This window comes from Hylaeus volcanicus, chromosome 2 (assembly GCF_026283585.1).
Source record: "Hylaeus volcanicus isolate JK05 chromosome 2, UHH_iyHylVolc1.0_haploid, whole genome shotgun sequence".
Lineage (NCBI taxonomy): Eukaryota > Metazoa > Arthropoda > Insecta > Hymenoptera > Colletidae > Hylaeus > Hylaeus volcanicus.
Window position 1 is genome coordinate 3,073,188 of NC_071977.1, and position 13,949 is coordinate 3,087,136.

At 38.7% G+C, this 13,949-nt stretch overlaps 1 protein-coding gene across 1 annotated transcript in view; it reads left to right on the plus strand.

Moving 5' to 3' along the window:
* The window catches only part of LOC128872867 (uncharacterized), a 23,290-nt gene extending 9,347 nt beyond the window's left edge, over positions 1-13,943 (plus strand). Inside the window, exons 6-7 of the mRNA XM_054115985.1 lie at positions 145-329; positions 8,440-13,943. Coding sequence (XP_053971960.1) covers positions 145-329; positions 8,440-8,503 — 249 coding nt within the window. The 3' untranslated portion in view covers positions 8,504-13,943. The remainder of the gene's footprint in view (positions 1-144; positions 330-8,439) is intronic.
* The last annotated feature ends 6 nt before the right edge of the window (positions 13,944-13,949 follow it).

The following is a 13,949-nucleotide window of genomic DNA, read 5'->3' on the forward strand; positions in this document are numbered from 1 at the left end:
AATTGGTACGTTATGGTTTTCGTGGTCGCTGATTACGAATCTGACATCAGAATTTTAGAATTTAAAATGATGGATTCAATATAGCCGACGTGTCCAATTTAATTAGAATCGCTCGTTGATAGTTCCTATCGGTTGTTTTCACAGATACCGAGGGATCTCAAACTGAATCACCTTGTGAAGGTTATATCGCCGGAAGGGAGAGTTCTTCAAGGACGTGTCAGATACGTGGGACCTGTACCAGGTCGCGCAGAAGCCCACGTTGGCGTGGAGTTGCCTTACTTGAACGGCTCCTCCGATGGTACATTCCATGGTAGAAGATTCTTCGATTGGTAAGTTAAATTCTATAATTATCTCAACACATAGACTGCCACGTTCTCCATTTAGGGTAACAGGATTTTTCATTAACCTCTCCAGGGATATTGATGTGTACATCTGTTTTTATATTAAAATTATATTAAATTTCCACTGCTGTCTGTTTGTTAGCGAACATGTTAAAATTCTATGCCATACTTTGCTAATTACAACAGAAAAAGGTAGCACGCGCATGCAAACATGTCAGGGATCGTACGAAGCTCTGTGCTTCTTTAATCGCTGTTAACGGAATGTCAGCACGACTGGCAAATTCTGCCGTTATAAATATGGCTTTGTAGCTGTGTCAAGTCGATGACTATCGCCAGGCAGACTTTGTTACTTCACTGGTACAATAACGAGGTCTTTTATCGAACGCGTGTCGGTCGCGTTTTCGCAGTTAGCAGTTCTCATTAACACAATGCCACTGTTGCGACTCTGCATTATTACCGCAGTGAACTTAACGCTGGCGAAAAAATGTCTAAAAAGCGCGGCACGAATGCTGAATTACGAGAGGAGAAACGGTTTTAATAACGCTAAGAAAAATCTGTTAATTCACCGAATATTTTAACACTAAAACCACTGGAAAATTGCAGAAAAATTCAAACCGTGTATGGTACACTTCGAAGTCATTTGATTATTGACAATTCTTTGGCAATTTTTGCAAAGGATCTTGACGTCCTTTTTGACAATTTTTGGAAGTAATTATTCCAAAAATTTCACTCTATTGCAATAGAGAATTAATTTATCGGATTGTTCACAAAGTTATTTCGTTTGATTCGTTTATAATTTTCTTGTAAAATGTATATACACAATATTTAATCGTATGAGGAGCATTTTGGTTTGATACCTTTGGCCATGTTCCAGGTAGTAAAATCATGTATTGTCAATATATGTTCATACACAGGGTGTTCTAAAAATCTTGGAGGTCCTTGAAAAGGGTGGTTCGGGGGGTGACTTGAAACAACTTTTTCCTTAGCGAAAATGTTGTCCGAGGCTTCGTTGGGAGATATTAACGGAAAACACTGACCAATCAGAGCGCGTGTAGCACAGTGGAGCGCCCGCGGTAGCTAGGCGGCCGACCAATCGGAGCGCGAGGATCACGGTAGAGCGCCCGCGGTAGCGTACGCTACGCGCTAGGCGGCCGACCAATCAGAGCGTGAGAATGCCGGTGGAGCGCCCGCAGTAGCGTACGCTACGCTCTAGACAGCCGCGCTCTGATTGGTCGGGGGTTTTCTATTAATATCTCCGTAACGAAGCCTCGGACAAAATTTTCGCCAAGGAAAAAGTTGTTTCAAATCACCTCCCGAACCACCCCTTTCAAAGACCTCCAACACTTTTGGGACACCCTATATAACATACAATATATGACATACAGGGTGTCTACGTATAAGTTCGGACATACGCAGAGTGTCAATTCTACAACAAATTTCCAACAAAAATTTACACAGATATTTTCACTTTCTATTTTTTTTTTGTTTTTTAAACACGTAGTACCATCTAACTCCCCACTCGAAACACTAAAGAACCTGTATCAATTTTTTTCTTTTTTTTTAAATCACATATTTTTGATATTTTTTTACAATTTCAACTTAAACGGGACACCCTGTATAACCATCATCCGTTGATTATCGTTCGTTCCTGTTTACCAGACAAATTACAACGGCCTGTAACGAGATCCGAGTAATAAAAAAAAAAAAAAATTGTCGCCCGTCGGTCGCCACTCGAGTTGCCACGTGAAACCCCCAGCGGCGACTCCCGGTCGCCTCTCGAGTGCAAAGGGTTAAATTTCGTAATTGCTTCGTGTTTTCGAGGTAATAGGCAGCGGTACGTGGTGCGTGACAAAAGCAATTCCGCTCGCGATAAACTCTCGTCTCGGAAGTTGCGCATGCACCTGCATATATGCACATGCAGGCGCGAACGTTGGGGGCTACTTTGCCGGAAGAATGCATAAGTTCCCCGGGAAACTTCGCTCGATAACTTTGTATTACATTTCAACAACTATTGTTTTTCGAAAAATGGGAGATAGTTCCTTTCGAGGCTTCAACGACCGTTAATAACGACGCGAATCCCCATTTGTTGTTATAATAATACTGGAGGGTAGCTTTCTGTTTCGAACGGAGATTAAAGTGGAGTAATACCGTATCGTTATCGGGTTGTTTCATAAGTAGACCGGAGATCCTTGCGCAGAACAGAATCTTTCCAAACCTGTCCACCAAAATTACGATCTAAATAGTAATTTATTTTGTTCCGTATTATAATATGATTTTTCGAAATTTTTCATGTTATTGCATACCGTGTGCATTTCGTAGTTTCTTAGATATTACAATTTTCTCAGGTAGTTGTTTCAAATAAATATGAAAGTGGTTTTCTTGTGTATTATTATCAGAGTATCTTAGTATCAACTTGAGCATTCTGTAAGTGTTGCACATTTTTTTTTCTTTCTTTTTTTTTTGTAATCAGTGCGCAGATCTGATATTTAATGAATTTGAATTTGACTAAGGTGAGATATTTTCATCCGGTAGAGCGGGTTAGATTCTCGTGAATCGTATAATTCTAACGAGTTGTAGAAAACGAAGCATATAGCGTTACTATCACACCAAAGCGAACTTGCTATTTGTGAGTGTAAAGGTCAGCCAAGGAAGCGCGAACTGGAAAACGTGACTGTGATTACGTATTTATGGCGTCGTGGATAGGAAGTATCGTGACAGAATAATCCGGCGAAAACGTTCGTTTCGTACCATTTGACGTTACGTATACGGTTGTTACTGAGAAAGTTGTTAAAGAAGTTGTTAAAAAAAGTTGTAGGAGAACCTGCGACAATGGAAGTGTTGTGTTGGCAAAAGTTTTGAACAATTAAGTCGCAGACACGTACTTGCCTTTTTACGACCAACATTTATAAAAATTTATATTTATAAAAATACCAAAACATACTTGAAACTATTTTTAAAAATAATGTTTAGAAAATACATGGATATTTTTAAAATACTTATGCACATTTTTATCTAGGGTATAAACAATAAACGATAAATGAAAATGAAATTTCAATTAAATTTGGTATTTAAGGAATATCTAGTTAGATAACATGAAAAATGATTTATTTAAATTCCTCAAACAGTAAACAATCATCTCTTATTTTCTTTAAAAGTTCAAATAATAAATCATTTCTCATTGAGCTAATAATTTAAACGAAAGTACAGAGAGAAAAGAAATACTGCATTATTATGCGCTACGTACATTATTTGATGTATCATTATTAAATGATTTATTGTTTGAACTTTTAAAGAAAAGAAGGGATGATTGTTTACTGTTTGACGAATTTAAATAAATCATTTAATATATAATGTATAAATATCATATATATTATTATACAGGGTGTCCCAAAACTCGGGGAGGAGCCGGAAATGGGGGGTAGCTGAGACGATTCTGAACAACAATTTCCTTTGCAAAAACGTCGGATGGGGCTTCGTTAAGGAGATATTAAGCGAAAACCCCGACCAATCAGAGCGCGCGTAGACCGTTGGAGCGGCCGCGGTAGCGTAGGCTACGCGCTGGTGGCCGCGCTTGCACGCGAACAAGTGACTCGACGTGCATCGAAGCATCGACCTAGCGCGTAGCCTTCGCTACCGCGGCCGCTCCAACGGTCTACGCGCGCTCTGATTGGTCAGTGTTTTCCGTTAATATCTCCTCAACGAATCCTCGGACAACAATTTCGCTAAGGAAAAAGTTGTTTCAAATCACCTCTACTCTGTGTATACAGAGTGTCCCAAAAATGTTGTAACACCTTGAAAGAGGTGGTCCGGGAGGTGATTTGAAACAACTTTTTCCTTGGCGAAAATGTTGTCCGAGGCTTCGTTGAGGAGATATTAACGGAAAACCCCGACCAATCAGAGCGCGAGTATGCCGGTGGAGCGCTCGCGGTAGCCAATGAGCGCGGCCGCCTAGCTCGTAGCCTTCGCTACCGCGGCCGCTCCAACGGTCTACGCGCGCTCTGATTGGTCGGGGTTTTCTCTTAATATCTCCTTAACGAAGCCCCATCCGACATTTTTGCAAAGGAAATTGTTGTTCAGAATCGTCTCAGCTACCCCCCATTTCCGGCTCCTCCCCGAAAAGAATTTTGGGACACCCTGTATATATATATATACATATATTAATTATTAGAATCATTATATATAAATATGTAATATAGTACATAAATGGTACAGTAATATTATATTAGTACAGTTTATACCAGGAACAATATTTTCCGAAGATTTGCAAGTTTACAACAGCAATTCAGCTCTAATTACTCTTATAGAATATATATATGTATATATATATATATAGCTACGATCGATATTTTCATAACGTTTTATAGCCACAGACATTGTAAACATCATTACTACACGACGACGTAAAGCACACTCGCAGTCACTTTTCTATTAACAGTGTTCAGTGGCTGAATCGAGCTTAAAAAGTCGTCTGGCCGTACCTGCAATTTCAATTTGAGATTACCTGCTTTTATACAGCCGCGATAAAAGCGCATGGAATATCACGGAAAAGATTAGGAAGTAATTCCCGCGGGCACAACGAGTTTTCACTTAATTATATTTCTACGTAATACTTCAAGCATTGCGTTACTATATGTTAGCCACGCAATTTACTCGTTTAGTGCAAGCTACCATAATAACATTTACTCGAGACACATTATCCGATCTTGATTATGCTACCAGCAAGAATTAGAGGAGAATCAGAGGTTCTCGCGTCTGAAAATGAAATTTTGTTTGAACGAAAAGCGTTTACATGACGAAAAAAAAATGTAGAAAATGCAATCCAATCGAAAAGTAGAAAATCCAATCTTTATTTTGTTTGTTAAAATAGTTTTTTTTTTTACAAAACTAAACGCCACAATAAATGTTTCATCACACAGTTTCCAATAGTCCGTAAACAAAATTTAATCACAGTAGAAATTTTCAAGAGCATTAAGTCTGGCAGCGTACGTGTTGATATAGTTTCAAACAAAAATGTCATGTCTCAAAGATTTCTGTGCGAAACGAATCGTAAAATTACCAAATGTTCTATAAAACGTAGAAAATGAAAGAAATCTTTCCAATACTCTTGGAAATTTCTACTGTGTTTAAATTTTGTTTACAGAATACTGGAAACAACATAATCAAACATTTATTGCGGTATTTATTTTTGTATCGTTATCGAAATTCAAGAATTTCATTAAAATTCATTTTCATTGACGCTCAACTTTTGGAATCAATTTTTTCAGCTCTTCGGTGAAAAGCACTGTCACCCATATATGGGTGACGCGGCGATCAACGAGTTAAAAAAGAAAATGGAAAAGTCCCTTCTGGAAATCCCTTTATTTCCATTCTAAAGAAGCAGTCCATAGAAATTGAATGCATCGACATGAGTACGTACGTACACGAGTACATAGCGAGCTTGATTCCATCGTCAATGGTAGCGTGGATGAAACGTTCTCGTTTCCGTGCATGGTCGATAGCGAAGACTGTCACATACATTATCGTGAGAAACCTCGTTCTCCCCGAGCCTTGGAAAATCGCTCCAAGTTAGGCTCGCAATGGTCGCGTGACGAATCGTCGTCCATGAAAGTGCACCTCCTCAGATTTTGATCTCGAGCAGGCATCTACGCGTTTGTTTGAGACTCCCGTGTGTAACCTTAGCTGCGGAATGCTTTCGAATCATTTCGATCGCTGTGATTGTTGTAATTAGAACGGGGATCTTTATACAAAATAAAGTGTTTCAAGATATATCTACCAAAATTCAACGTAAATAAAAATTTATTTACTCTGCAAATATCATGATATGGATACTTTACGTAATTTTTTGTATTATTGCATACTGCGTGCATTTTGCAGTTCCTTGCACATTCAAATTTTTCAGAGTGTTTCAAAATATATCTACCAAAATTCAACGTAAATAAAAATTTATTTACTCTGCAAATATTATGATATGGACTTTAACTTTAGTCTTCAAGGATCTCATAAAACAAATTGAACACGAAATTTAAAATTGCAAGAGAATTACCCACGAAATTAGTCCGTGAACCATCGAATTCCTTTCGCAGTTTCGCTCTCTTTTTTATGTTCAAGTACGTACAATTTCTCTGAGTCGCGTGACCTGCGCTTTACAAACACGATCGTTTCTCCAAATTGAGCGATAAAAATCTTCGGCACGATGTTTCAAACGATACAAGGAAAATGTAAATGAGTTGCAGACCGATTGAACGAGCCTCTGTTACGTACAATGCACGTGTTACGTCGCTTTCGTTCGATTCTTCCGTGAAAGGCGCGCCGCGTAGTACGAGCACCGTGCAACATTGATCTCTAACCGGTCATCAATTTTTTTTTTTTTTCCCTCTTAACTCGTAACTGCAGCCGACTTTGCAACAGAACACGGTTTCCACCGTGTCTGCTTCGATAGAATTTCTCACGTACTTCGTTGCGACCAGCTGTACTTGTAACATTCGCTTCTTTAGCGTTAGGCCGCCTGGCAAGCTGTTTCCTCGTCGTTCGAAATTAGTCAGCGGATTCGCTTTTATTTCTGATTCGAAATATAGTATTATTTCAGCTGTCGATTTTCTCGTAACACGTTTGCTTGGTAATCGAAGAACTTTATAATGATACAATTTGTTATTGTAGAATTATAGTAACAGTTAGTTTTCGGATCTTCGTGAAACTTGTCGTTTGGACCGCAAACTTACGAATCTGATATCAGAATTTCAAAATTCAAAATGGCGGATCCAATATGGCCGACATGTATATTAAAGAATTATTAGGTTTTCGTGAAACTTGGTATTTTTTAGTTATTTGGGCTGCTAATTACGAATCTGATATCAGAATTTCAAAATTCAAAATGGCGGATCTAGTATAGTCGACATGTATATTAAAAAATTATTAGGTTTTCATGAAAGTTGGTATTTTTTACATGAAACTTACTTACTTACTTACTTTACTTACGTACTGATATCGAAGATCGGAATTTGCCAGTTTTTCCTCATTGCGATGGTGATGTTGATGTCGATGGTATGGAGGATGTTGATGATGTCGATGTCGATGATATTAAGGATGGCGATGTTGATGTTGATGTTAATAATGTCGATTGTATGGATGATGTTGATGATGTTTATATCGAATACGACAATGGTATCGAGGATGTTGATAATGTTGATGACGTAGATGATATTAAGGATGTCGATGTTGATGTTGATAATGTCGATGGTATGGTGGATGTTGATGATGTTGATATCGATGATGTCGATGTTATAGAGGATGTTGATAATGTTTATGATGTCGATGGTATCGAGGATGTTGATGATGTCAATGTTGATGTTGATGTCGATGATATTGAGGATGTTGATGTTGATAATGTCGATAGTATTGTGGATGTTGATGATGTTGCTATCGATGATGTCGGTGTTATAGAGGATGTTGATGATGTCAATGTTGATGTCAATGTTGATGTCGATGTCGATGATGTCAATGGTATGGAGGATGTTGATAATATCGATGGTATGGTGGATGTTGATGATGTTGATATCGATGATGTCGGTGTTATAGAGGATGTTGATAATGTTGATGATGTCGATGGTATCGAGGATGTTGATAATATTTATGATGTCGATGGTATCGAGGATGTTGATGATGTCAATGTTGACGTCGATGTCGATGATGTCGATGGTATGGAGGATGTTGATGATGTCAATGTCGATGATATTAAGGATGGCGATGTTGATGTTGATGTTGATAACGTCGATGATATAGAATTATAGTCTGAGTTCAGTGTCGACGAGAAACTCCTTCGTTTGCCCATTTCCGAAGCAATATTTATTTAAATCCATTGCTACAGAGTTTAGGTTAGGTACATATTCGATTATTACTCTAACAACGAGTAAATATTTCTCCTCGACTAAAATCATAAATGACCGAACGTATAGGCACAGACTTAATTCTAACACCTAATAATTTGCTAAAAATATTTCAAAATCTCCATTCAACAAGAATATCAACAAACAATTCCATTTTTCCACCCGTGAAGAAAAACGAGCACCCCTCCCTTAACCACGATTGTTTTCTGTTTCAGTGATCCTGATCGCGCGATCTTCGTACCCTTCAAGAAGGTGATCCTAGCGTGGTGCACCACCTGACCCGAGCCATTCACCAGCTTGACGACACCCAGAATTCTGTTGTCTCAGTACACAATGTGAATTGGAAACAGGAACGCGCGTCCACGCGATCTCGGATGATTTCAACTGGTACGTGAAATCCCTTTGCATCCCAACGACCACGAAACCACCCGTTTGACCCGGACGAAGGTACGTTCTCGACCCGAGGCGACGCTACCATTCCAGGAAGAGAGATTTCGTGGATCGTCGTGTTTTCGATCGTAGATCAATTCCTCGGCAAAACTTGGAATCGAGGGCAACTACTTTCGACGATTATTGTTTTTAAGCCTTTCGTTCGGTGTTTTCTCAGCTGAAGATCGGGTAATATTGTGATACATTTTTCCGTTAAGTTGTTTCATTTCGTCGGAAATCTCGATCGTCGCGAACCTCGAAGAATAATCGAACACGATTGGTTGGCCGATTTGATTCCAAGCGAGAACAGTTTGAAACTCTGGATCGCGAATGATCGCGAAGAATCGAGTATATTTTGTGTAACCACGTATTTATCAGCGTGCGTTTCGGCGCGAGTAGTATTGTTGAAAGTCCACTTGCCGATCTCTGCGACCGATTTCCGTGTGAAAATGGATAATCAGTATTATTATAGCGCCGGCTTGGACTACAGCTGCGTTTAACGTTCGCGCACAATGCACAAATCCGTGCATAATATATTTTCGGAGGAGGCTTGTAGTAAAGAGGAAAAAAATGGAATTGACACACACATACATATGTATATATCAGGTTGTCCCAAAAGTTTCTTTCGCTTTATTAATAAGTAATACATGCACAATAGTTTATGTTTTGTGTTACATTATTGAATTTATGTTACATTTTGCTCCATTACTGTTACAACATGAATATCTATGAAATTAGATTGTCTATTTATAGAACACACCAAATAATCCACATCAAATAATTGAGTGCAACTCGCGAAAGAAACTTTCCGGACAACCTAACACATACATACATACATACATACATACATACATACATACAGACAGACATACATACATAGGTACATACATTGGAAGCTATATGTATGTACGTTTTACTGTGATTTTTTTTATATAGAAAAATTTCCTTCATTTTTCTTAATTTAACATTGAGAATATTTTAGGTATGTTTCGAAATAGATTTTGTAGTTTTTGCAGTTCGTTTCACACAGAAATCTTTGAGACATCAGCTGTTCTTTAGGTAGCAAATTTTCGTTCAAGTCTGCTATCGGTACAGATTCTAGAGCTCACAATTGTTAACCAAAATTATTATTATTATTTTTTTTTTTTTTTTATAATTCGAATCGTGGTTCGTAGGGTGATTTGAAACCACTTTTTCCTTAGCGAAAATGTTGTCCGAGGCTTCGTTGAGGAGATATTAACGGAAAACCTCGACCAATAAGAGCGCGGGTGCCTAGCGCGTAGCGTACGCTACTGCGGGCGCTCCAGCGGCATACGCGGGCTCTGATTGGTCTGCCGCCTAGCGCGTAGCGTACGCTACAGCGAGCGCTCCACCGGCATGCTCGCGCTCTGATTGGTCGGTCGCTTAGCGCTCGCGTTCTGATTGGTCCGGATTTTCTGTTAATATCTCCTCAACGAACCCTCATCCGACATTTTTGCAAAGGAAAAAGTTGTTTCAAATCACTCCCCGAACCACCTCCTCCAATGACTTCCAACATTTTTGGGACACCCTGTATATGTTAAAAAGAGTGAACATAATTTCCCCTGAAACAAATTTTCCCTTCTTATCTCACTACATACTTTGATCTATACCCAACCCTAGTTTATTACAATTAATTTCTAAAAGAGAATCCTATACAACTAAAATCCAAAATATCTGTGTCGAAAGAGTGAAATCGAAAAAGCCCCTTACGATTCATATTTAATCAAAGAACAATCGAGTTTTGTTAAAATCATCCATTAAATAAATCCACGGTACAAGTATCTTAAGCGTTCGAAAGGCTATAGGACATTACGTACAATTGAAACTGTGTGTATCTTAATCGCTGTGCATCCGTGAAAGAACATATTTAAACGCGTGTCTGTGTCTGTATCGTCTGTGCAACATTTAAACGACACGATGAGTCGCGACACGAGAATATATAGCGTAATATCGGAGTCGTAGCTGTTAGAGTTAAATCGATATATGTCTTCGTCTTAAGAGGTCAGAGGCATTGTTCAAACACGTTAACAAATTCTTCAACGTGCCCTAGGTATCTCGTTCTTCGTTCTTGTCAAAGAACGTTTCGATCTCGGGTTTTCGTTAAAAGAAGAAGAAAAATGAAAACAAAAAAAAAACAACTAGGATCTCGAATTACATATTTACGAGAAGATCGAACGATTAGATATTTGAACCACGTGGAATCGTTTGAAATAATACTAGACTACTAATTTTTACTCATTTTCACGAATGCGTCGTTCGATCAAACTTGAGAATTATTTACGAGACGTTACAAGGAAATCAGCATACGTTTGAATTGTTTAGACTATCGGAAGAGTGGCTGGTGTAATTCTGCTTGAACTTTTTATCGACTTCGGAAACTTCGAACGGGAGCGTTTAACCAAACGGTTATGTTTTCATCGCGGCACGATTATTCACGCCAGCGAAACATCGCGGCGTATTCATAGAAGTTGCGGAGTAACTTCTAACAATCGCTCGCGGTTGGTTATCATAATTTCAGGTAATGACGGTATTAGAATCAAGGACAAACATCGTCTGTAATCTGCCATTAGCGGTCTCGGTTTCTCAAGAAACTCGAGTTACTCAACTGGAATTGCATCCAGCCGTGGAAAACAAGAAAAATTGTTGCTCTCGCGGGATGAAAAATTACCGCTCGAGAAATCATTCTCTCGTCGTGACTTCGGTCTTAGAAAATGTTTTTACGATCTGGTGAGCGGGGATCGATTAAAAAAAAAAAAAAAGTTTTCCAAAAGTGACTCGAGGAATTTGTTTTTATAAAATACATTGTCAGTCTACTTGCGGTGTTATCATAAATATATGGAAGTAAATTATATACTTCTGTTTTATTAAATAAATAAGACTGTAACGTTTTGGAGAAGTCTTATGGCAGAGTTTCCCGAAGAAGAAAATGTGATGAAAAAACATAATCGATAAAAGAATATACAGACAGTGCCGTAACAAGAATATGAAGCGCCTGTGGCAATGTTAAATGTAACATGTTAAATTTTACTGAATGCAATATATTAAATACTATTGACCTCGTCAAAATGAGTTGCATGTATACAGGGTGGCCCCAAGCTAATTATTCAGGTGGCTCGTTTTAAATGCCTCGCTCTGATACATATATGATATAATGAACAAAGTTTAGTATCGTTACGATTTTTACCATAATTTTCTTGATTTATTTAACCCACTGTCAAATACGATTTATAATCTGTCGAAGACCTTTAATTGCAATTGGAAATCTGATTGCCCCTCTCGGATTGTTTTAAATTGTAAATTAAAAACCTTTTATCTTTGGTATTATTATTCTTTATTATCATCGTAGGCAAAAAGCCGTGGCAATTAATTCCGTTCAATCTTTTCTCGCGCAACACCTGCCACGAGGCGCACGGTTCGTAATCGTCTGGCAGCAAACTTCGTGGATAGCAAACATCTCGCGTGACTCGAAGTAAATTTAGTTATCGCTATACTACGCGATACCATCTAACCGTACGTAACATCTTTTGTTCGGAGGAAAGATCGGTAAAAGTTTCGAAGAAGTTTCAACTCCCGCTTACATTTCAATCGAACCGCAAACGACGAGTAATTGCACACATTTCGCGTTATACTTGATCAGATGGCTATTTTCGGTCACCCAGTATACGGCGTTTCAATTTCGTTATTGCCAGGGTTAATTTGATAGCATTCTTCTCAAAGATATTATATTTTATAATATGTTAGGATTATGTTATCGTATTGTTGTAATATACAGGGTGTTAAAAATGTTTGTGGTCCTTGAAAGGGGTGATTCGCGGTAGCGTATGAGCGAAGGCTCCTAGCGCATAGTCTACGTTACTGCGGGCGCTCCACTGGTATTCTCGCGCTCTGATTGGTCGGCCGCCTAGCAGCGTAGCGTACGCTACCGCGGGCACTCCACAGTGAGACTCGCGCTCTGATTGGTCGGCCGCCTAGCGCGTAGCCTATCGCGGGCGCGCCACCGTGATCCTCGCGTTCTGATTGGTTGAGGTTTTCTCCTAATATCTCTTTAACGAAGCCTCGGACAACATTTTCGCCAAGGAAAAAGTTGTTTCGAATCACCTCCTGAAACCCCTTTCACCACCCCTTTCACCACCCTTTTCACCATCCCTTTCAATGACCTCCGAAATTTTTGGGACACCCTGTACAGAGTGGTCTGAGAGGAAACGCTAACATAATACTTTGCCAGTGGATTTTCGGATTAATTCTAAGCGGAAACGTATTACACAAAACGCGAGTCTGTTTCATCAATGATTATCGAGATGCATTTCAACAAACGGAGCGACGAACAGTGACGAATAGATTTCACGCGACTACTTATCAATCATTCAACCGTGTGTATATAAACTGTATTAAAATTGTCTTGGAACGACTATTTATTTTTAGCGATGGATCGAACCACGGGAAAGTAATTGTTACGACGATTGCTCGATGGATAATTATTTAAAATAAATTAAGGCCGTTGATCGTCACGATTATCGCGTTGCAATGTATATTTTCTAATTACAAAATTAATTTACCTTCACTTCGACCTTAACATTAGCCTTCGTCTTCGGTGAAATTCAAGTATGAAATTTTTATCGAACACCATTTAAATATTTTTTATTGCATTTCATCGACGAAGATCCGAATGTTAAAATTCGAAACATTTTAACTAAAAAAAGTAACATTGCTAACGATGATCTATGACTTTCCGTACTACTTAAGAAAAAAAAAAAACACTAAATTGTTCACAAACTAAATAAAAATTCTTTTATTCGAACGAGAAATGTCGAATGAAATCGCAAAAACTATGGTAATTTCAGTTTCGTTGGAAATACAACCGAGTTCTCGTTGATCTATGCGACTTAGCGATCTACACGCAGACTTAAGATTAGATACGAGTAAGCTAAGTGTGATCTGTGTAAAATTAACGAACAAAGGATATTTTTCTCTCGGTAAATCGCGGGGCTTACGGTGTGTGTTTATCGAATGTGCGAGCCAGGCTCGACGTACGACCGCAACGGGTCAACGTATGACGCGAAACGGTTACTCGGCTCTCAATTGCGTATAAATGCATGCATAGGTGTAACCAAGGAGAGCACACGTACAACAGAATTATAATAAGAGAGATAAATGACCGTGGATGGGCAAAATTTTATTCGAATATTCGCTGACGAATAAAAAATCGATAAGGGGATTTATTCGATGATATAAAGGATGAAAAGTTGATAATTTATTCGTTAGTCGGGATTCTTAT